Source organism: Vanellus vanellus (genome assembly GCF_965231255.1).
Source record: "Vanellus vanellus genome assembly, chromosome: 20".
NCBI classification, from domain to species: domain Eukaryota; kingdom Metazoa; phylum Chordata; class Aves; order Charadriiformes; family Charadriidae; genus Vanellus; species Vanellus vanellus.
Genome location: NC_138925.1, coordinates 3,759,213 through 3,784,151, shown reverse-complemented (window position 1 = coordinate 3,784,151; position 24,939 = coordinate 3,759,213). Strand labels below are relative to the sequence as shown.

Sequence of the window (24,939 nt, the reverse complement as noted above, 5' to 3'; positions counted from 1 at the left end):
CATGAAACTAAAACACACCAGAACTTGGGGAGTGCCTGTGACATCTGAGTTCCTTGAGAGGAAATACAGATAATTATTTAGATAGAATAGAATGTTCAAATAAAAACAAGCATTTCCTTTTAAAGCTGACCTGTCTCTGATCTGTTCTATGGGAGGGGGTGCATACTTGGAAATTTTCAGTTTGAATAGAGGAACATTTTTTAAAAGGCATTTCAGTTTCTTGGCTGGAGATGTGAAAAATATTTTTGAGGAAAAAAAGGAGGAACTTGTTGACAGGATTGTGAGTTGGAAGAACATGCTTCTAAATAAGAAATGGATTTAGGGCTATGATGTATGCTTCTGATTAGAGGGAAGGGTCAGTGCGTTAAAAAGTAGCATTTTTTATGTTAGTGGGAGCAAAGGAGGAATTTGGATTGCTGCTTCTGGACAATTCTCGTTCCTAAGAGGTGGTGTGAAGTTTCAGAGGAGACTGGTGTCTCAGACACAGTGTTGTATGTAAAATAACCAGTCTGAATAGAGGATATGATCTTTGCAATTAATTGAATTGGAAGACCTCCAGGCTGCATTTTTTGTTACACAGTCCTTATCATGATTTCTATATATTATAGGACTGAATCTTTAATGGAAAAAAATAGCAGTATAACTTTGTAGTGTGTTGATAAACGAAGTTTTCAATGTCTTTACGTCTTGCGCCACTGCTTAGGTCTTCACATAATGCCATTTTGCCCTAATCTTCATTGTGTTCATCATCCTGTGCAAGTAACACATGCTTCTTAATTTTGCTAACAGAAGGCATTAGCAAACTTGTTTGTGTCAGTGGACATGATGAAATACCTTTATGTTTTACTGTTACACGGTTCCATCTAATTTGGTTTTACTGTCTTTGCCTTGTAGGTCAAGATCATGCTGCTTTTAGTCTGCACATAACGTTACTACTTCATTGCTTTTATTATAATTCTCTTCAAGTCATTATTCAGAATGTTCATACAAGTAGAGATGCCTCTATGGGTTTCTGCTTCATAAGGTCTTCCAGTTAACGTTAGGGATTAATAGTATGTGAAGGAATTTCATATTTTCCGTATACTTGTATAAGATACAGTCTTTAAATAGCCATATGAAGGTATTGGGTAACTATAATGTGAGCTGGTTAAGTCTGGACAATACATTTCGCTTATAGCTTATTCTTGCTTTGAAAGTGCGTAAAGTACTTAAAAGTCTTAGATTTTTAGAAACCCATTGTTATCTTTACTTCTAATTTCTTAGCCTTACTGCTTTACCCAAATGTTGTCCTTTTTACTGATCTGTCATTTGTATTCCTCAGGAAAACAGGGTTTTCTACAGAAGTGTGTTATGTTCCAAAGCTGGGTGTGTTAATTGCCACTCAAATATGAAAAATAAAAAAGGTTAAGCAGGAATAATAAATGTTGTGTTTTTTTTCTCCCCAGGAAAGAAAAAGACTCAGGAAGGTAAAAACAAAGGAAAGAAGGCAGCGGATACAAAACAGAAGGCGGCTGATTTGGATTCTACTTCTGCAGATATGAGGGATTCTAAAGAGGGTGAGTTTTCAAATACAGAATCACAGAATCACAGAATTATCAGAGTTGGAAGGGACCTCTAGAGATCATCTAGTCCAACTCCCCTGCCAAAGCAGGATTGCCCAGAGCACATTACTCAGGACTGCATCCAGGCGGGTCTTGAAAATCTCCAGGGAAGGGGACTCCACAACCTCCCTGGGCAGCCTGTGCCAGTGCTCTGAATACCTTTTTTTCCTTCTAATGTGTCTTTTTGAATCAAAGGACACTTTTTGTCACATTTAGTATATTAGCGTGTTATGTTAGTGTAGCAAAGTGAGCATGTTTATATTGTTTGCCCAAACTTTATTAGTAAGGAACTTGGATATCAGAAGTATGTTATTAAACATACTGTAAAATTTAGACATAAATCCAAACTCCTTAGAACAGAAGAGCAGAGAAAAGTCCTTATTCTAAAATAATGTCTTTGGAGCTTAGTTATACAGTCATTATTTATTGCAATTTAACAGAAGTCAAGAGGGGAAAAAAACCAAACAGGATTAATGCACTGACTCGCTAACCATGCTGTTTGCCCTAAAGATATCTGCAAAAGTTGTTTATAAATTGGCGTGACTTTTTTCACATAGTATGTATGTTTGTAAAAATGCCTGAAAGATATTTAAAATATATCGGGTTTTGTCTGTTTTACAAGAATGTAAAACTTGTCACTGCTGTGCAACCAATAATGTTTAAAGCTCTGTATAGGTACTGATTGCTTTCAACTGCTTTTTTTGAGCTTCTTTTGACCCATAACTCATCCATTCCTTCACTCTGTCCCTTCTGCTTGCGCAACACGTGCACCGCTGTTCCAGACATCTTATGCCCCAGCTAGGGAATGGAGAGGAAATTCTTGCTCTATACATGTAACCACTTATGCAACACTGTGTGAATTGACAGCAAAGTTATTTTCTTCAGCGATGGATATATCTGACAGCAGATAGGTAAAATGAGCATGCAAAGGTGTGCATAAAGACTGTTCACTCCAGGCTCTGATTCAGAAGCGTAGGAAATAGCCATTCAGGCAGTGGTTAATAAAAAATCTGAAATAAAGAATGGAAAGTTCTATGCCAGATACAAGGTATACCTTGCTGTGCATTACAGAACAAATCCAGATTGTTTTATTGTTAATAACTTGGGGAAAATGGTCAAAATCCAGAAGCTGCTTGACAGGCTTCGTACATACTTTATCTGTCTGTATTGCAGTACTTCCCTGACACTTTTTTTTCTGTAAGAAAAGTCAATGAAAGGTTTTTGGAGGTTTCTTGAAACGTTGTGAAGTCTACCTTGAAATGTTCTGGTACTCTTCAGACTGTTTCAGGTTTCTTGGCCACAATGTTCAAACCAAAGATTCTCTGTAAAGTATAGGTGGTTGCCTACATTTTGCTGAAGTTCCAGAAAGGAAATTTCTAAATACAGTTTTACACTCAGTACGGAATCACAACAGTGAGAAGTAATGGTATTGTGTTGGGTCATATATGTGTTAAAGAAAAAGTAGAGGAAAGGTGTAGTATACTTTGAAGTGTTTGGTAAAAATGTCTCATGCTTTTCTTTTCATACTTTGTCTATCAGTTCATAAAGAGGAAGATGAGACGCCTTCTGTTTCTGCTGTACTGTCCCTGGAACAAACAGCTGTGATTCAGGAAATGGTAAATCAAGATGTACTTCCAAAGCTGATGATCCCCAGTCCTACCAGTGAACCACAAATAGTGACTGAAGACAAACAAGGAGAAGCAATAAACTGTGCATCAGATGATTTAGACGATGATGATGAGGAGGAGGAGGATGAAGATGATGAAGATGAAGAGGAGGTAGAAGATACCAATATGCCTAAAGAAAATGCTGAAATGCCTTTGATATGTGAAGAAAAGTTAGACTTTATGGAAGAGCAAAAGAGTACATCAGAGGAATCTCCAGAAAGCTCTCCAAAGAAAAAACTTGTTGTGAAAATTCCAAAAGCGAGAGGTGAATCAAATGGTGATGTTCAGGAAACATTCATGTTTCCCTGTCAGCATTGTGAGAGGAAGTTTACAACAAAGCAAGGACTCGAACGCCACATGCACATCCATATATCTACTGTTAACCATGCTTTCAAGTGTCGATATTGTGGGAAAGCCTTTGGTACTCAAATCAACAGGCGAAGACATGAGCGACGCCATGAGGCAGGGCCAAAAAGGAAACCGTTCTTAACACTAGCATCATCACAACACTTGGATAATGTTGCTGATAACCAAGTAATTGTGGATGATGGTCTTAAAGATGACCTGAATGTTTCCAGTCTTGTGCAAGACTCTGTCTTGGATTCGGAGAAAGTTTCCCAAGAAATGTCAAACTCCACTTTTGCTGAGGAAAATAAGGAGCCCAAAGAATTGCATCCTTGCAAATATTGCAAAAAGGTTTTTGGAACTCACACAAACATGCGGAGGCATCAGCGTAGAGTTCATGAGCGTCATCTTATTCCCAAAGGGGTCAGAAGAAAAGGATTCTTTACTGAAGAGCCACCACTTCAGACAGAGCAGGCCCCACCAGTCCAGAGCGTATATATAGCAAGTACAGAAATAGAAGAGGAAGGTGAAGTAGATGATGTCTATATTATGGATATTTCCAGCAATATCTCTGAAAATTTAAATTATTATATTGATGGTAAAATTCAGTCCAACAGCAGCACTAGCAATTGTGATGTGATTCAGATGGAGTCCAACTCTGCAGACTTGTATGGACTAAATTGCATAATCAGTCCAGTCACGGTGGAAATTTCCTCAAATTTAAAGGTTACACAAACACATGTGAACGAACCTCCCAAGGAACCCTCTAGCAGTGGGAGCAGTGAATCCAAAAAAAGGAGAACTGCCAGCCCTCCTCTTGTACCAAAAATAAAAACTGAAGTAGACCCAGAACCTATAACTCCTACTAGTTCTTTAAATCTTCCTCTTAGCATTTCAACAGAAAGCTTACCTTTTCATAAAGAAAAAGGTGTTTATTTGTCATCAAAATTAAAACAGCTTCTTCAGACACAGGACAGTAAGAAGATAACTCCGCCAAGTGAGATCCCTAAACTAGGACCTTCTGTTACATCATCGCCTATTTTGCCTCCAGTATCCAGTAGATTTAAAAGAAGGACCAGCTCTCCTCCCAGTTCTCCACAGCACAGTCCAGTACTTCGAGACTTTGTCAAATCAAGTGAGGTAAAAACTGTGTGGAATGATAATATCCGGAGTTCAAAAATGCCAAAGTTGGAAAGTCACAGCAACTCACCTGCTTGGAGCTTGACTGGAAGGGAGGAAAAAGAGACTTTGAGCCCTCTGTGCTTTGAAGACTATAAAATATCAAAAGACTGGACAGCAGCTCCGACTTTTGGCAATGTGTGCAACCAACAGCCACTGGATTTATCTAGTGGTGTGAAACAAAGGTCTGATGTCAAAAATAAGAATCAGGTTCCCTGGGAATCTGTTTTAGATTTAAGCGTTCATAAGAAGCCTTGCAGCGATGCTGAAATTAGAGAATATAAGGAAAATTCCATACAGCCAACCTGCAGTGGTGTTAAAAAGAAGAAACCAACCACTTGCATGTTACAGAAGGTTCTGCTGAATGAATATAATGGAACAGATGCAGCCACGGAGAGCACGCTTGGTGTGAACAAGATGGCGAGCCCAAGCAAATCCCTGGAGCCTCACACAGAACCTGACATGGATCCCAGTTTATCTGCGTCATCTTCTGTTAACGCTCAGCCCCTTAGTTCCTCTGTTTCCCCTGTGCCACAGGCATCTGCTGTACCTTCCATGTGCCAGCTGCCTCCTTTGTTAACACCAACCAATCCTCCTTCCCCACCACCCTGCCCGCCTGTGTTAACAGTTGCTACATCACCTCCTCCCCTTCTTCCAACAATGCCGTTATCAATTCCAGATGTCTCTGCCAGTGCCACTAACACTTCTTCTTGCCCATCGCCACTTTCTAACACTACTACCCAGTCCCCACTACCAGTTCTTTCACCTACTGTTTCTCCTTCTCCATCTCCTGTTCCTTCTGTTGAACCTCTTATTTCTGCTGCTTCACCTGGTCCTCCTACACTGTCATCTTCATCTTCCTCCTCCTCTTCCTCCTCTTTCTCCTCCTCTTCATCTTCATCATCTCCATCTCCACCTCCTCTTTCTGTAGTTTCTTCTGTTGTTTCCTCTGCTGATAATCTTGAAAATACTCTCCCAATAATAAAACAGGAAGAAGCTGAAAATGAACAACAGAAAGCAAGAGAAGATCCTCATACTTCAAGTGAATCAGGACTAGTGCAGGAAACATTCAATAAAAGCTTTGTGTGCAATGTCTGTGAATCACCTTTTCTTTCTATTAAAGACCTAACAAAGCATTTATCCATTCATGCTGAAGAATGGCCCTTCAAATGTGAATTCTGCGTACAGCTTTTTAGGGATAAAACAGACTTGTCAGAACATCGCTTTCTGCTTCACGGAGTAGGAAATATCTTTGTTTGCTCGGTCTGTAAAAAGGAATTTGCTTTTTTGTGCAATTTGCAACAGCATCAGCGGGATCTCCATCCAGACAAAGAGTGCACGCATCATGAGTTTGAAAGTGGGACTTTGAGACCCCAGAATTTTACTGACCCCAGTAAGGCGAACGTGGAGCACATGCAGAACCTGCCAGAAGATTCCTTGGAACCTTCTAAAGAGGAGGAAGATGAAGATCTAAATGATTCCTCTGAAGAGCTTTATACTACTATAAAAATAATGGCTTCTGGAGTAAAATCTAAAGATCCAGATGTTCGTATGGGCCTCAATCAACACTACCCAAGCTTTAAGCCACCTCCATTTCAGTATCACCATCGTAATCCTATGGGTATTGGCGTTACTGCAACAAACTTCACTACCCACAATATTCCACAGACTTTTACCACTGCCATTCGGTGCACAAAATGTGGGAAAAGTGTTGATAACATGCCAGAGTTACACAAACACATATTGGCCTGTGCATCTGCCAGTGATAAAAAGAGATACACACCTAAAAAAAATCCAGTACCACTGAAACAGACAGTGCAGCCGAAGAATGGCATGGTTGTTATAGCTGGCCCTGGAAAGAATGCCTTCAGACGAATGGGGCAGCCTAAAAGACTTAATTTCAATGTTGAGATTAGCAAAATGTCCTCAAATAAACTAAAAATAAGTGCATTGAAAAAGAAAAACCAGCTCGTCCAGAAAGCTATCTTGCAAAAAAAGAAATCTGCCCAGCAGAAGGCAGAATTGAAAAGTAATCCATCCGAGTCAGACTCTCACATCTGCCCCTACTGTAATCGAGAGTTTACTTACATTGGAAGCTTGAATAAACATGCGTCATACAGCTGTCCCAAAAAACCCATCTCTCCCTCTGCTAAAAAGAATTCTACAAAAAAAAGCGCAAGTTCTTCTTCACCTGCGAGCAGTGAAAAAGGCAACAACCAGCGCAGGCGAACAGCAGATGCAGAAATCAAGATGCAAAGCATGCAGCCTCACTTGGGCAAGACAAGAGCACGAACCTCAGGACCCGCACAAATGCAGCTTCCCTCTGCATCGTTCCGATCAAAACAGAATGTTAAATTTGTACCTTCCATTCGATCTAAAAAGCCAAATTCATCTTCGTCATTGAGGAACTCTAGTCCTGTAAGAGTGTCCAAAATGTCCCATGTTGATGGGAAAAAGACTAAGGTGGTCGCTAAGAACAGTTCCTCTGGAATCTCAAGCAAAGCGTCCCGGAAATTGCACGTCAGAATACAAAGGAATAATAAAGCTGTTTTGCCAAGTAAGTCTGCTGTGGCAAGTAAGAAAAAGGCAGACAGGTTCACTGTAAAATCTAGAGAGAGGATTGGAGGACCTATTACACGAAGCCTACAGCAGGCGGCAAATGCAGAGGCAGCAGAAAACAAGAGAGATGAAAGCAGTGCAAAGCAAGAACTAAAAGATTTCAGGTAAGCATTTAATTTGAAGTTGAAACAACACAGGAACATGTTACTTGCTGTTTCGCTGATTTTCTTGGTCTTTTTTGAGTTTCTGATACGTAAATAAAAAAAGTTGCATTTCCTAAAACATGGTTAAGTAGCTCAGTCATGCTGAGGTATGATGTACATACTTGATGCATTTTGTCATGCTGTCATGAAATAATACATAGTTTGTATAGAGAGTGTCTTTAATTATAAACTGAATTGAAAAGTCTGGAAAAAAATGTCAGTACCTGAGTGCAAATAAACTTCATGTCGTTAAACTTAATGTTATTGGAGACAATGACCTTGTATTTGGTATCTAACATACATGGTGGCCCAAAATCATTCTGGGTTTAGTTTATGGCGGTTTGCTAAGCAAAAAACCATGACTGCGATTTTTTACTCGCTAAAATAATGTGCATTGTTGGGTTTTAATAAAAAGCATTCTCTGCGTATCATATTAAAAAAAAAACAAAACAACAAACATGACCAAATACTTCAAAAACGTATGTGCATACTAACTGAGTCAGATCACTAAATATTTAATATAAGGGAAGTAGACCTGTAAGAAGAGTTACATGAATATGTAAATTTGTTAAAGTATCATGCTTTTATGTTTCAGTATAAAAAAAAGTTTATAATTAAAGTTCTATTTCTTTTTTGAGAAGCAGCATTTTAATGTCATAAAAGGGTAATACTTCAATAAATAAATAAATTCTTCATCTACGCGCCTGAGTCCAGATTTACATCTTCATGTAGTCTCTCAAATCAGTAGGATATCTTGCAAACTGTTTATAACTTTTATTAGCATGTTCCTGCCCTGTTATTCTTTGAAATAGGTATCTGATTTATTGAGTAACTTTCACAAAGCTCATTGGTAATTAAGAGTTCTTTCGGTTTTGCTAATTGCAGTGCATGGCTATGATTAACAGCAGATTTATGGCTGAAGGTAGTATTTTTTTTATCGAAGTAATTAATAGAGGAGGAAGGGGAGGAACTGACAGCCTCCTTTAGAACAAGTGTGCCCCAGTAGAATTTGTCAAGTGTCCAAATCCAAACTGTTTGCAGCTTGTGTGTCTTACTGTGAAGACCTCCTAGGTGAAAATTTTGAGGAAATACTTTGTAAAGCTTCAATATAACTGAATTATTTAAAGTGCTCGAGGGGAATTTGACTTAAATTAGTCGATAGCCAAATTAGGATGTGTTAAAGGAAGAAAATGTTACTGGAATTCGGAGACTAATGGTGTAAAAAATGCCTTTAAGGAACAAGAAGTGTCTACCAGGCCTGTTCTCTTGGGACATACGCGTCTTCATGTTACTTAATTCTCATAAACTGCTTAATGCTTTGTGTGAAACTGTATTTTACACGATGCCGAAACAGATCAGTAGAATTTGAAGCCAGATGACACATCTTTCCATCTAAATTAATCATTTGACTTTAAGCAAAATAACCGAGTACTTGGAAATCTGTGCATATGGAAATTGTTTAATAGTATTTGGGGTAAATAACAATTTACCTAGGGGCAAGATTTCCTTGACTGTCTCAAATACTGTTAGTTTACTTTGGCAGCTTGCAGTCTTCACTAGTTTAATGAATAGTTCTGCTAGAAGAATTTTTGCTTTTTGTTTCTGAAATCACGTTCATAAATCTCGATTGTCTAGTCAGCTTTTTTTGAATCAAGTATATAGTATGAAGAATTTTTTTGCCTTCATACGCTAATGTGAGAACAGGCTAACTTCAGTTCTACTCTCTAGGCACTGTTGGGTTGTGGTTTTGGTTGTTTTGTTTTTTTTTTTTTCCCAGGGAATCTTAATTCTTAATATTTTTTCAAGGCTTGCTTTATGTAATATTTGTCTCCAAATTTGTTTTTCACCTTTCAGTTTTTCTGTGTAAACATACTCCGTTCACAAATAGTTTGTTTTGTCATTTATCTTCAGTTTTTGTTTTTTATTTTCTAGGAATCTCCTGTAAAAACAAAACAAACAAAAAAATCCCTTAATGACATGGTAGAGCTGTTGCATGCTCAACTTAGGATAAGCACTACGACAATGGATGTGAAATCCACCAAGCTTGCGAAACCAGCTGAAGCTGACTCACAATCATAAAATTGCCTGCAGGCTTCTTGCTAATACTCAGTGTCAGGCATAGATTTTCTTATTTCGTGCCTGACGCACGTGCTGGGCTACAGGATGATTCAGATAAGAGAAGGGTACTATTAAAAACAAAACCCACACGAAACCATCTAAAGAAATAGTGGGATTAACTAAACCAAATCTTTGCTCTCGTGTTTGCTTCGATCCTGGTTTTGTCCTTACCTTCATGGATGGCATAGAGACAGTTCAGTTGTGCACCTGGCAAAGCAGGTTCCTTAATTTTGTCAATAATTCAGTGTAGATTCAGGGACGACAAATGTTGCTGCACTCAAAGTATTTTTGTCATGTATTAAGTCTCTTAAAGCCTTTTGTCTAAACGAATCAGTAGAGGCCAACGTAGCACAGCAGAATTTCCTTTCCTTCCCTCCTTCTCCTTACCTTGAGTCTTTTAGATGTCCAGCGTACAATGGGGAAAAGCCTGATTTGGATGTTTTATGGATTTTCCAAATTCCTATTTATACATGCAAATGAAACTTTATATAGCAGTGAAATACCGATATCAATTTCTAAATACCATATATATAATGAATTCAGTGTATCTTTTTATCGATGACAAGGCTAGACCAGGACTACATACCTGTATATTTTGAAAGTTAAATATATAATTGCTCTAAAAGGTCGTACACCTCTATCTAATAACTTAAGACAGCAAATTGGTCTGTTGTTCATAACAGCTTTTTTGTGGAAAAACCGTTTGTCATGTGTTCATATAGCTTTCAAGGTTAACGACAGAATTGATGGAAAGTGACTAGTTTCTTTATACAGCCACCCCTTTTATTTTTTGTTCTTGACTTAAAAAGTAATCTACCTCTTAAAATTTGTAGTTTAATACTTGTTTGGTGAATTTGTGCCACTTTAACTTTCACTTTCACTATCATTCCCATTTTGTTACATTTCTGTTATGGGGACTTTATGTTGAAATATTGTATAAAGCATTTGTAGCAAGTTTAAAAAAAAATAAAATATTTAAAATTATTTAAATTGTTTTGGACACTTCAATTGTACTATATGTGATTTTACATTTTACATTAATTTCATTTTTTTTCATTTTGGGTTGTTAATCTTGGAGCATGGTCCTGTATTAAAGTTTGCTGTTAGTTATATTGTTTCTTCTATTCGAGAGTGATATAAAGACTATTCTAATGCAAACATTAAAAATTACAATTTGACATAAAAGTGGGGTTGTCATTGCTTTTGAACATTGTAGCCGTGCTGAAGATACTGTAAACGCAGGTAAGCGGAATTTTTCTCCTCCAGCGTGCCGTGCATCGTGTAAGTTGCAGATGTATTAAAGAGTCTCTGTGGTGTTGCAAGCACTTAATGACCGACTAGATGGAACTATCATGACACATTTTATATAACTGTAACCAATAAAGTAAACTTTTTAAAAACTTGTTGGAAACTCGCCTTTGTATGGAAACCAGATGTACCAGGAAAAATAAAACTATGTACATCTAGAAGGAATTAAGTATGCTTGCATCCTTTAGTTGTCTGCACCCAGTTCACTGAAACAAATTCATAACAATTGTGACACTTCTGAGTTAATCTTAGATTAATTTTTTTTTTTAATTGTGGACATAGTTAATAAATTTAAACCATTTTAGTTAAAATTACACACACCACTTCAACTTTTCCCAGTATTATGATGTCCTAATTCTGTATGCTTTAAACTTGTGAAATAGTTTACTTAAAAAAAATGCATGTAAAGAGCTTTGGCTCTAAATATTTTGGAATCCCACAGAATCACAGAATGGGAGGGGATGGACGGGACCTCCTAGCGATCATCTAGTCCAACCCCGAATGTTGAATTCCACCACCAAGATAAAGGCATTCTCCTCCTGCAGTGGAGCTGGAAGCATCTGTGTCCGTATTAGTGCGGCGGTTAGATGGAGTAATGTAACATCGTTAAGACTGCCAGTATCACAGTAGCCCATTTCTTAGCATATTCTCTAGTAGTACGTTAAAATTTTATGGAGCTGCCTATTCAAATTAATCCTTCTGTTTGAGTAAGATTCTTTGGCAAGAACTCCCTGTTTATTTTCTCATGTGGTATGTCATTCCTTGAATATGTTATCCTCCCCCTAACACAGTTTCCCCTGAATTTTAAATGATCAGGAATGATGCAGAAGTTCTAACATTGTTCATTGAGTGTTTTTGCAGGCACATCTGCATTGTGATAATTACACTGCAGTTTGATAGTTGCACCACGATTAAAGAGGTGAATTCTTAGTCTGTCTCGAAATAGCAATTATATCAATTAGGTGGTAGGACAGTCACAGTGAAACTTTTTAGTATTGATTAGGTTTCACTATATTGACCTAAGTGAAAACATTTTGTTTTGCATACCCATAGTTAGATTTGGATATTTTATAAGAATTAGGAAACATGGAAAAAAGTAAAAACTCTCCTGTAGTTCTGAAGTTACTGGGAATAGGGATGTAAACTTACCCTTAATGAGTCATTTCACATCTTTCTTCTGTTACTGATAACAGAAGTACCTGTTGGTGTTTGGTCTTACTGCAGTGTCGGTATTTTGATCACCTTGTAGGGATTTATTAGAGAGATCTAGCAGTGAACTGATCATAAACAAACCAGCTTCCTTCCCTCATTTACGGCAGAAATCTTGTTGCCGCTGTCTTTACTGTTTCTCTGCTGTGATATTAAATCCTGTTGTGTCCCAAGGATGTTGCCACCTTGAGATGGTTCACACATGTTTGTACACACCAGTTCTCAAGTGAAGTGCTGTACGATGGAGATCTGTATACCAAAATGAGAGCTCATCATAAGGGAAGAAGTTTCATTGCTAAATAGACTTCTCATCACAGATAGGAAATGTACAACTTTTATAGTTACTCTTACATCTCATCCGCATAATTGAATTTCTATGGCTTTTATAGCTGCCTCTTTATGATCTGAATGCAACAATAAAGCTGTAACGGTGCCCACAAAGTGCTGACATTTCTTGAAATGCATCCAAACAGGCAATGAGAACAATTAAACTTGTCCCGTTTGCAGAGACTGACTGGCATGCTGCTCAAGATCAAATGCAGTGTCAGTTTAATGAAACCATAATGCTGAAGCATGTATGGAGATGGGAGATCTAACACCTTTTTATTTCCACCACCCCCCCTCCCCCCCATTATCCAGTTTGCTAGAAGGAGCTAAAACCAGCTTATATCAGAGGATGTCTTAAGCGTGTTCAAGCCTCAGCATTCCGAGAGGGCCCAGGTGATGCGGGCAGGCCCCTGCGCAGTGTTCCTGCCTTGCTCTGCAATCACCTGGTCCTCTGTGTAAGCTGCCCGGAGATGATTTAGGCCAGTGTATTTCTTGGTGCTATGTTTTGTTGGCAGTTTGTATTGTAAGCCTTTTATTTAAAGTGTCCTAGTTTATTTCCTGATGATTTTCTTTGGGGAGATGTCAGAGAAAATGAGATCCTGGCAATTTGTTGTGTAAATTTTCATTTCAAGCATAGACATGAATGGCACTCCCTTCACTTACTGAGGTTTATGACTTCAGTTCCAAAATTATGGGGCCAGCTCCAGCTTTTACTGGAGTCAACTTCAGCTGAGAAGCTGAGTTGCAAGTGGTAACCTGTGACAGACAAATAGCTTGTGAATGACCTTAAAAAGAGAACTTGGAAGACCTTGCATACTGATTCTAGCTTTTATTTACTGAATGTGTGATCTGCACGAGCCACGTGGTATTCTACTTCTGTTCATGATGAAAGTGTGCTAAAGGGATAGATTCTGAACAACAAGTGCATGTGCTGTTTGGATCTGAGATTTTGTGGTAAGTGAATTATGGAAAAAGAGGTAATTTCCACATCTTCTATTTAATTAAACCGGTAAAGAATTGGAAAGAAACTCTAGGGACTAGCATGAAATTTCACAGTAGTAACTGAAGATACTTTGATGCCAATGTAGAGCAAAGCTGATTTTAGGTCACCCTTATACAGTACTTATTAATACTTGTAGAATTAATATCATATTGTGTGTGGTGTTTTTAAGCCGTAGCTGGAGTTTTGAAAAGCACTCAACACTTCGATGCACAAATCTTATGGAAGTTTAATGGGAACTCTGTAAAGCCTCACCTCCACAGCTGCAATAATCTGAATTAATTTTGAAAGTGGATTGCCTCAACTAAACTTTGTGGATGGACAGTTATCCAGTGTGTAGTGAACCGAGAGCTAAAGGCTGCTCGAAAGAGGTGCTTTAGAAGATACTTGGGAATAAAGTACAAGTTCTAATGCTCAAGAGATTTCAACAAAGATAGTATGCAGTACAAACCTGTAGTTTGTTTCCTGTTTATGTACGCTCTGTGATGCATTTTAATTTGTATTTTTTTTTGGTAGAACCCGTATAATTTAGTTCATAAGGTGGAACTGCTCTGAAAGTGAGTAGCAGCTCTTTAATGGAAGAGGGTGTATGTAGGACCTGCTGGTGTATTTTTGGGGAGTGGGAAGGTGAGGGAAATCTATTTCCGAGCAAGGTGCAAATGTAAAACACTGTAAGAAAGGCACGATATATTAAAGGTACTGTTAGTTTTACACACCAAATAAGACGATGAAAAATGATAATGTTATTTAACATGGATCTTTATTCCATACGCATGAATGACTTGGTGTCATTTCATAAACTTTCTTTGGGATCTTGACTTTGCAATTTAAGTGATGTCTTACAGGTATTTTTGGGTTGAAATTAATACTAAGCTAATACTTAAGCTGTAGCTGAAGTCAGTGCTACTTTGTGCTTCTCATTGGGGAAGGGTCCCCACGCAGGTGTCTAAAATGCAAATAGATTATCGGACCAAGCGCGGGAAGGGAAGCTGTGTGGGTAAAGCATCCCGTTAATACACGGTCACGGGCAGAACTCTGAAAGGAACAGGAGGTTTTAGGGTCCCGTTGTGTCTCTGGACCAGTCTTTTCAGCCACGATCTACTTCTAAACCTCTTCCTTAGTTAAGAGGAAGCCTTAACTGCTATTGAGTCACCTCTGGCTACTGCTTCCCATGTGTACTTCATCACTTCTCATTCCCAATTTGCTGATACTGCGTGTTTACTTCTCTTAGTAAGTCTCTAAAAATGCTTTGGGTCGAGTGTACTTTGGAAAGCGTGCATTTGAAAAAGAGCGTTGAAATACTGCGCTTCCCCCCCCCCCAGATACAAGGCAGTAAACCACTGAAACTCAAAGGGAAACTTGAGCAGGCGTCAAGTTGGAGGGAGGCTTTTTCTTAAGAGATAGGTCACTGCTTCATCTTCCTGACTTAGTCGAAGCTCGAGTGGTTTGTGGGACATAGTATAGTAATCCGCAACATGTACTTTGCCTGTATCTCTGCTTATTTTTCATAAGACCTTTTATGTTTCACAAGCCAGGCAGGGTCTCTGAGTCATGTTTTGGATGACGGTGCTCCCAGAAGCTGCCAAAGGGTTGTGAGAAACAGCTTTGATTATTCCGCGGGTGATGTTCCTTTTCTCAGAAATACGGGCTCAGCATTTGGGGGGTGTGGTGCAAGGCGGCGTTACGCTGCAGGTGTGCTGCCTTTCAGAGGAACGGCCACATCGAGTCTTGCACTACTACAGCCCCATGTCGGTCAAAAAGGAATAATAATCTCATATCTGGGCCTGTTTCGGCAGAGGCTGCCTCAATTCCTCCTGCAGCGCAGGCAGTGCTACTCAGCGGAGTTAAATGCCTACAGTAAAGTAAACGCAAGGACATTTTTTCAGGGCAGTGATTTTGTCGAGAAGGCGGAGGGTGTGCTGCCTGCGGAGGGCACACGGAGGCCTGGCAGCAGGTGGAACCGGAGGAGAGCTCGGGGTTGTCCTTGCTGCGGTGCGGTGCCTCACCGCGAGCACCGGCGCTGCTCCAGTGCTGCTCTCGGAGGGAATCGGCTGCGGAAGTGCCAGACAGACGGAGCAAACTCCCTCTCTTGAGCAGATCGTGTGTGAGTAGCAGTTAGTCATGTTCCAACTATGACTTGATGGTAGAATTTATTTAGCGTTTCACTTAGGCACTGTGCTTTCTGCTAAACGTTGCAGTGTGGAAGGAGGTGGGAAGATGAGAAATAACGAATTCTTCCATCACTGAGCGGCTTTGAGGATTTGCACACTCAAACTCTGCTGTCACTGGAGTTTGAATGGAGTTGCATTCCCCATTCCTTATGGCAAATGCTTTCACTCATCTGTCTTCTTAAATCCAAAGCACGTTTTGTTCTGTGGTTTCCCTCTGGGATGTGCAGGACCAGTTCTGCTAGCTGTCACTAATAACGTTGAACTCCATTTGGAGTAACCATTTCTGTATAAAGCTAAATAAAAACTATCTAGAGTCTTCCCTATGTGTGATAAAGTTTTCTCATTCTTTGTCATGACTGTAATCCAGTAGATAGAAACTTTTTATCAAATTATCAGATTAGATTACTTGACGGTGTAGAAGATGTATTTGAGTACTGCTATTTTTAATCCAACGTTCTTCACCTTTTGGCTCGCACAATGCTCTGTGCTTCTTTAAAAGGGCAGGAAGATAAATTGCTGGTGTGATACTGTTCATCTAAATTTATAGACCTGGGCCAAGTTCTTAAAGTGACTAATAATTTCTTTGAGTTCAATTTGAACTACCATCAAGGAGACTGATTTTCCGAAAGCTCAGTAGCCATCCTCACTGCTGAATCCCTGCGAAGCGGCTACTTTAGATCACTAGTTGCTTTTGAAAATCTAGTTATGTTTAAGTAAAACGGTATTGATAGGTGAATTTTGGGTAGTCCCCCAGGTGAGTTGTAAGCGTGGTGTGAGGTTTTTTCCAGCAGTTCTCAGTGTAGGTTCGGTCTTCCCAGTCAGAAGTGGGATTTCACTGGGAGTGGAACTAAGTCAACAGTGAAGAAACTTGAACTGTAGAGCCCGTGCGTGAAACAAAACAAATTTTCAGTTATTGTGGGGGAGCAATGCGACTTTAAAGGCATCGAGTTCTTTGAAGCACTGTGGTTAGAGCGTGCTGCTAGGTGTCTTCTTGAAAGTTGAGAACTTAAGGATCTCAGAACAGGTTTTTCCAGTTTATGTTCATGAAAGGCCCGACCATAAAATCATAATATTCATGTTATGTCCTTTAGCGTCATGCGATCGCAAGATAAAATCCTGATGTGTTCCAGCTTTTTCACTGCTTTCACAAATAAACGCACGTAAGACTCAAAGCAGCTGCAGTACAGCACATTAAGATCCTTTTTGCTCTCTTCCACTCCCTCATTTTTTTGTATGCAGAGGCAGAACTCTTCCGCAGAAAAGAGAGGGACACCCTCCTCATTAATTCTATTCACAAACCTTCTTGTCCTGCTAAATATTTCGTTTCACTCAAAAAAAAAAAAAAAAAAAAAGTATTTTGAAATAATTGTTCATGTAGTTGGTGCTTGATGTTTTTGCAAATCCTTGTTGCGTGTATTTACTCTGCCATTGAGCAGTGTGCTAGTGCAAGAGAGCACACGTGTGTGTCTTCTCGCTGAGAGCAGAATGCCCAGTAATCTCATTTATCCACCCCCGCGCCCCCCTTGCTTGCCTTCTGCCCTGTAAAATTACCTAGCCTAGCTCTGCAAAGCCGGGAATTTAGGCTTAATCATCCACACATCTTTATCTTTTATTTTTTTTTCCCAGACGGTCAATTATTTCAGCATCACCTTAGGCATTGTTTTATTTAAGAGTAGCAAACATTTTGGTAGAATATGTCCCCGACATATCTATTGTTCGGAGATATATTGGAGAGTGTGTATGTCTCTGAAACTTTGGACTATATGCATGGGGATTTTTTAGATTAGGAGTGTAGAAGTATAAGCCCTGCAAGAAAAACACACTTCAGTTGAGGTAAACTGAAGCTAAATTCTGCAGTGATTTTGCTCTGTTTGTTGAATTGCACTGGTGTGACCAGCAACTGTATCGATCGCTCCAGCCTTCATTCCCACCAATAACGTGGCTTATTTTCCTGGGACATTTCTAGGGAATTAAACTGGCAACTTGGAAGAATGTTAATTGCACAAGTGTGGTAGAAGACAAGGTAATTTGCATTAAAAAGTCCAAATGTATTTCAAGAACCTCCAAGGGAAAGGCGTGTGCCACAGTCAGCGTTTTTACTCTCCTCCTGGTTGACGTGTGCTGCTCTTTTCAAGGCTCAGTGGCCTTTGGAAGGTGTGTGGCAGTAGGGATTTGGTTTTGACAAATAAAGAGAAACTTTTGAAGTGTTTGGGAGACAATTTAACTTGGGGAACAGTAACGCAGTGGGATGGGGGAACCTTTGCCTTTGGTCCTGCCCTGCTTTACGACTGCGGATTTTCTGGGTGACCTTGGCAAATCTCTCCTTCTGAATCAGTTCTGCATCTGAAAAATGGGGATTATGGTACTGACTCACACCACAAAACGCTTTCAGATCCACGGCTGGAAGGGTGTAAGACCTGGGATTTACTGTATTTTTATTGTAGTAAGACACCAAATTCAGAGATTTGTGTCTCTCTCCAGGTGTGCTTTCACTTGAGAGAGAGAGAGGTTTAGGCCCTGTCTACATGTGAAAAAAAGTAACATCGTTTAAGTTTTGGTTTAGCTTTAATTTATGGTATAGCTGGTACATTTACCAAAACTGTTTATCCAGATGTAAAAGTCGTAGTTGATAGAGAAAACTTAACGTGGATGAGTCCTTCCTGCTGCCTAACATTTGGTTTCCGTGCCCTTTTTCTTGCAAGCACAGTATGTTCTCTGGTCTTACTCATTATTTCCCCCCCCCCCCCCCCTCCTCTTTTTCCGGCTAGGACTGTTCCTACCCCAGGGACTGGAGAGGGCTGGATGTGGCATGGGGTGTGCTGCCCGTCCACTGTCTGGTCTGGACCGCGCGCAGTGCGACGGGGCTGGGGCAGAGCCGATGAGCTCCTCAGTGCTGGGCTGCATGGGCACGGGGCATTCGAGAATTCCTTGTCTTTCGCCTGTCTCCGGTTACCCCAGCACGGGTGATGGTGAAAGCAGGTGCAAAGCGACAGTGCTCAAAATAGCAATCTCCATAACCGTTCCCGCACACGATGGGGGTATTCCAGCTCCCCGCCCCCTCCGGGGTGAGCGTGCCTTGCAGCCCCGGGGGTTACTCCCGAAAAATCCGGGCATCCCTGCGTTTCTTTACACAGGCTCTTTAAAAACAGAGTTATCAGTCCGCTTCGGTTTCATATCGGTACAGAGGAGGGCACCGATTTCCTAACGGCTTTTGCAGAGCAAACGTCGCTGCTCTGCCGCTGTCGGGGCTTTGCCGTGGGGTTTCAGCACGCGGCTAATTGAGAGCAGAATGGAAAGGCGGCAGTAAGAACTGCGGGAAGAACTCAATTCCACTTTCTATCTAGAAAAACAATCCTTTTTTTAAATCTTTTTCCTCTAATCCTCAACTTCCCAATAGTAAGCCAATAATCTATTGGCTTTAAAGCTAGATGAAATTAGGGGGTGGAAGATCCTTTTAGCATACTGGTGTTGGGGGAGGACGAGGGGTGTGCATTTGAAAACGCGGGTCAGATCTTCTCAGATGCTTTGTCTCTTTGGATTTGAGGCTTTTTTTTTTTTTTTTAAAGTTTCCCACAGGATCTAGGCATTGGCTCATGGCATGCAGTAACACACAGATGTTACTGATTATAGCAGAACTTTTACAAGTCATAATTAATTTTTTTACATTAAGCATTACTTAAATGGAAACATTCTAAATAAAAAGAAACTAAATTTTCTCTCTTCTAGTTATAGTGAAGAGCTGAAGCCAAACAAACTAAACTTATTTTGGATATTCTGCTGTTTCCCTTGGTAACAGTCCTTATATGGGACAACAAAATCTGGCTTTTGTTGACTTCCTCATTACCACTTTCTGATTCTTACACACCAGATGAATGCTTCAGTGTTAAATTCACAAAGGCTGGAGAGTATGATTTACATACAACAATAACAAAACTTTGGCAGACTATTTTAACCGCAACTTCTAATTTGGAAATAATTGAATTGCTTACTTTTCAAAGTTTCTGTGGTTTTGGTTTTGTGTTGTAATGGAAAATTTTGCACTTTATGTCGAACTTGCGGTTCCGCTGCACTACAAAATCTGTACGTAAGGACAAACAATAACTGAACTCTCCTTTAAAGGGTCCATATCGAACTTTAAAAACAACCTGGAGAAAACCCCATCTTTTAACTCTGCCTAGATGTGTTGTTATGTAATAAAATTGTATTTCAAGAGATGCTCCTTTGGAAGAACATATGTAGTTGGTTTTGGTTAGACTCTGGAAGAATGTGCATATAGCAGGTAGGTATGTAATTACCGCAGGTACGGGGGGGCGCAGGTGCGAGGGGGAGCAGGGGGACACAAGTATGCACAAGAAAGCAAAAGATGCTGAATTTAAAAACAAATAGGGGATTTTTGTAAACTTTGAGTGTAAAGACCTTTAGTTTGGATATGCATTTGAACTGAGATTGTACGCTCAGAATATGGCATAACCCTTTCTGCTTCTCGTGCTTTGACTCGTGTTCCCCGACTCCCTGCTTGAAATCACAGTCGACAGAGATGTAATACTGTCGGTTAGAATCTCTGATTTTCACTTTCACTTTGGGATTCTTGGAGTTAATCTAAAATTTGAAGTGAAATAATGTATCATCTGCCATAAGGGCACTGTAGCAGCGCTCACTGGAGCGACCTGTACGTGCCATTGTCAAGTCTGCCACGGGCAAAAGTGTACAGCAGACTTTGGCCTTGGCGAAAATGACCTGATGAGGTATTACGCTTATGTAAAGTAAAACTCCTTTTCCATAAATACATATTTTAAAACCTGATATGGACTGACCTGAGAAAAAAGACCGTGACTCTTTTCGTTGTTCTTTAGATAACTCTGGATTTGTCTGTCTGTCCCAGTTGGAGGGTCTCTAACTGGGACATTGGGTGGGAGGCTGGACACTGCTTCCAGTTGACATTGTCGGTTTCCTACTCAAATAAACTAACAGGGTAAGTTTGGAACAAGGCAAAAAAACCCTCTTGCTTTCAGAAGTGGCTCTGGGTACAGAGTGGAACGTGCAGTGTGAGTGGAGCGTAGGGTTTTTTTCTCATTGCTTACCAAAGCCCCTGTAGGGCCCTAAAGCACGTCTCTGGTTTTGTTGTTGTTTTTTTTTTTTTGTTTTTTTTCCCCAGTACCCTAATGCATGTGTATGAGTTTCTTCTGCCTCTTTGTACAGTTACAGACTCCGCGTGGCCTCTAGATGTCCCTCCTCCTCTTCGCATAACACCAGCACCAGGCAAGGCAAGAAATCCAACTGCACCGCATCCCACTTCTTCAAGGAATAGACTCTTCTGCGTGTCCGACCAAAGCAGGTACAGCAGTGCGGCCGGCGCTGCCGCGGGAGGACGCGCAGAGCTTACCTGGCTGGCGTTTCGGTGGGCAAGGAGCGCCGAGTGCGCTACAGATGTCGCAGCCTCAGCGAACCCACAGCGTCGCTGCTTTTGTAGCTGGTCACTGATAAGAAAGCAGGCGTGAAGGGGAGAGCAAGGTGCCCCGTACCAGAAATAGGGACAAGCGCTTCTCCAGTGATGTGTGCATGTATCCTCTGGATCAAAAGGATGTCTTAGGGCAGACTCAGCTCTTTAGCCTCGTGAAAGATGTAAGGAGAGTTTTCTTTCGCTTACGAGCTTTTAAGACCTGAGGCGTTGCTCCTTTGGGTCCTGTGGGGAGCTTAAAGGTGGTGGGGATTTTTGTAAGGGTGGGGTTTGTCCCTGTCTCGGAAGCGGTGCCGTCTATCTGATCGTGGAAGTGGGCAAAGTCCTTTAAGATCTTTTAGGCTGAACGGGTAAACGCTGAATAAATATTAACTCTGTCCAAAAATACCCAACCCAACCCAAACTCTCTGGGAACGTGTCGTATGCCTGGCTGCTTTGGTTGAATGCCAGAAGCTCGAAGAGCGGTATTACAATGCAGACTGCAGTGCCAGGGCAGCACACGAGAACGTTAGTTGGGGTTGCGGCGCGAGAAACTGGTGCAGTGAAGCTGTATGGGCTTGGGCAAATTACTGAGCTGAGCCCGTGTTCTCGGTGGAGCTGATTTCCTGTTGGGTGACTGGACAGGCTGGACAGATGGGCTGAGGCCAATGGTATGAGGTTCAACGAGGCCAAGTGTCGGGTCCTACACTTGGGTCACAACAGCCCCATGCAGCGCTACAGACTGGGGGAGGAGTGGCTCGAAAGCTGCCTGGCAGAAAAGGACCTGGGGGTGTTGGTGGACAGCCGGCTGAGCATGAGCCAGCAGTGTGCCCAGGCAGCCAAGAAGGCCAACACCATCCTGGCCTGCATCAGGAATAGTGTGGTGAGCCGGACTAGGGAAGTAATCATCCTCCTGTACTGGGCACTGGTGAGGCCTCACCTCAAGTACTGTGTTCAGTTTTGGGCCCCTCACTACAAGAAGGACATTGAGGTGTTGGAGCGTGTCCAGAGAAGGGCTACAAAGCTGGTGAAGGGTCTGGAGGACAAACCTTATGAGGAACGACTGAGGGATCTGGGGTTGTTTAGCCTGGAGAAGAGGAGGCTGAGGGGAGACCTTATCACCCTCTACAACTACCTGAAAGGAGGTTTTAGAGAGATGGGAGCTGACCTCTTCTCCCTGGCGACAAGTGATAGGACAAGAGGAAATGGGTTCAAGTTATGTCAGGGCAGGTTTAGATTGGATATTAGGAAGCATTTTTTCACTGAAAGGGTTATTAAACATTGGAATAAGCTGCCCAGAGAGGTGGTGGATTCACCATCCCTGGAGGTGTTTAAGAAAAGGGTAGATGAGGTGCTTAGGGACATGGTTTAGGAGTGGTGGTGTTTTTATCAGGGTAGGTTAATGGTTGGACTTGATGATCTTAAAGGTCCCTTCCAACCTCACTGATTCTATGATTCTATGATTCTATGACTTCAGACAAGACACTGTCTTCTGCCCCTTCATTTCCCCACCTGTGACATGCTGATAATCACCTCCTGTGTGCTGATGTCGTAGTTAAGGAACATTATACCTATAGGTATATAGGTAAAGGGGAGGATGAACACCAGCGAAATCGAGACACTGCAGCCAGAAATTTATTCTTTGTTAAGGGTGTTCAAATTGGGGGGCAAGTTAGTAAAATTCTGAAGTTTACCTCCCGAATAACGGGAGTGGTTGCTAGTGAAACGTTAACGTCCCTCACTGTGGCACGGACCATCCAGTTGTGGGAAACCCCCCCAAAAGTTAAATCGTGGGCATCTCTTCTGCGCGTCGCTCGCCGAATGACTTGCCGGGGCGATTACTCTGGCTACTGACTCTGATTAAACGCAACTCTCTGTGTGTTTGCAGGTACTGGGAACTTTGGACTGGAAAAGGTGAGGTGAAGTAATCCTCAAGCATTATCCTCCCCTGCTTTTTCTCAGATGAGGTGAGACCGGTTCCTCCAGAGAGAACAGGGACGGCGGTTTCTTCTGCTGGAAGCAATGGCGCTCTCCTGTCATACTGCCCTTCCTTCCAGAGGGAGAGGGCGAGAGCGCAGAGCGGGGCTCCTGCCTTCTCCAGAGGGCGATGAACTGTGGGTGCTGGTGAGAGGGTGATCTCGGGGTCCCCTGCGGCGTGGAGTCCACGCGTCAACAGCCGGTGGAACAGCACGGAGAAATGTTCAGACATTGTCAGGCAGATTAACTGTGTTCGGAGGGTTGCTGGGTCTGGATGACTCTCCTCTTTCTGGTAGAACACAGAGGGGTTTAACATACTATGCAATTAAATTGTGAAAAGACTGTTACATCATTTTAGTTTCTACTTTACATCCGAACGGGTAAAGAACTGGGCATCCCTCAGAAATCCACTGATGGGAGCGGTAGGTTTTGCTGAGGTTTCCACATCTGAAGTCCGTGGGTACCCCAGTCTCGACTGCGTACCGTTAGCTTTAACGGGCACGCTGCCATTGCTTTCAAAGTGTCTCAGAACCCACGGTTTTGGGGTTTGTTTTTTTGGAAGACCACCTGCTAAGTGATGGCCGTGAAATGCCATCAACTGGTAGCCCAGTTTCATAAAGGGACGAGCATCCATTTCTCAAAAGCTGCCATTACATTTGTTGCCCGTCTGCTAAACTTGTTATAGTCAGGATTTCTTTCTTTCGTGAGAGTATCAAACACGCGTGTTGCTGTGCAGTATCAAGCGACGCTTTCCTTTAAATACGGAGCTTTGTGTTTGCGGCCCTCACGACGAGCACGTTCCGTTTGAGTGGTCCCGTAGAGAGGGCATCCGTGAAGGTCGCTGGCAGCCAGTAAAGACGAGTTGCAGAAGCGTACAGGTCAGTTGGTAAAACGCGGTGCAAAAAGGTCTCTTACCTCTTGCTCCAAAATGGTGACAATCACACACGGGTGCATCGTCTGGCGGCGCGTGTCTCCGAGTTCCCGCAGAGCGCACCGCCGCGATGGAGGGTTCCTTCTGTCCGGGCAAGTTTTTGCAGGATCCCTGCTAACCTAGCGCCCGGGTTTGGGATATTTCAAGGAGGCCAAGGGGGTCGATGGCCCCGTTTCCCCCTTGGCTCGGTCGGTTTATTCCTCTCCTTGTCTTTGCACTCCGCGCAGATAAGCACACATCTGTGTATGCACACCTTAGTTAAGAAAAAACAAGTGCCCGGTTGATACTCCTTCCCACCGCCCCGAAGAAAAAGCCGAGAAAAGGATCCATTTTATATATATATCTGCATATATATATATGACATATATATAAATATATATATGTACGAAATTTCTGAAAACAGTTACTTTTTGTAGTTTTGATGAAAATCAAATCGTTCAAAATGAATGCAAAAGCTTTAAACAAGAAACGTGGGTTTTGTTCACCGTAAAAATGTTTTAGCTGCGCTTTGTTTGAGTTGGAAAGAAAAGGTCTTCAGGATCTTGTATTATCTACAGCTACAGCTTTTTTTGGATAAACCCCTATTGGAGGCTTTCTAAGTGCAATTGTGGTTTGGGGGCAGGCTGAGATGCTGGGAACTAGATGAGCCATAAAAAGCTACATCCCCTCCCGTGTTGGAAGCGATGCTTCCAGTTCCAGACCGGGGGGGCGCTGGGATGCAGGCTGTGTGGGGAGAGCTTGTGCCGTTGCTGGCTGCTCTGTCTCTTCGGAAGAGAGGAGAGTCTCTGGGATTTGTCCCCTCGTGAGCTTTTTGCGAGCAATAATTTCCTCTTGAAATATGTGAGGTACTGATTCCACACAAAGGCTGACGTTTTTCATAGCAGCCTTGGAAGACCGAGATTCTCAT

General features: G+C 41.6%; 1 protein-coding gene across 3 annotated transcripts in view; it reads left to right on the top strand.

Moving 5' to 3' along the window:
• Positions 1-23,522, top strand: part of PRDM2 (PR/SET domain 2) — a 54,163-nt gene extending 30,641 nt beyond the window's left edge. The window contains exons 4-8 of one of the 3 annotated variants that reach the window (XR_014269888.1): positions 1,446-1,556; positions 3,141-7,515; positions 20,887-21,022; positions 23,013-23,091; positions 23,182-23,522. Coding sequence is in view for 2 of the 3 variants with exons in the window: in XM_082493713.1 (XP_082349839.1) it covers positions 1,446-1,556; positions 3,141-7,515; positions 20,887-20,995 (4,595 nt within the window). In the remaining variant the exon portion in view is untranslated. Of the gene's footprint in view, positions 1-1,445; positions 1,557-3,140; positions 7,516-9,486; positions 10,657-20,886; positions 21,023-23,012 lie in introns of those variants that run through there. The other 2 variants (XM_082493713.1, XM_082493712.1) reach the window with 2 other exon arrangements.
• Positions 23,523-24,939: the final 1,417 nt, after the last annotated feature.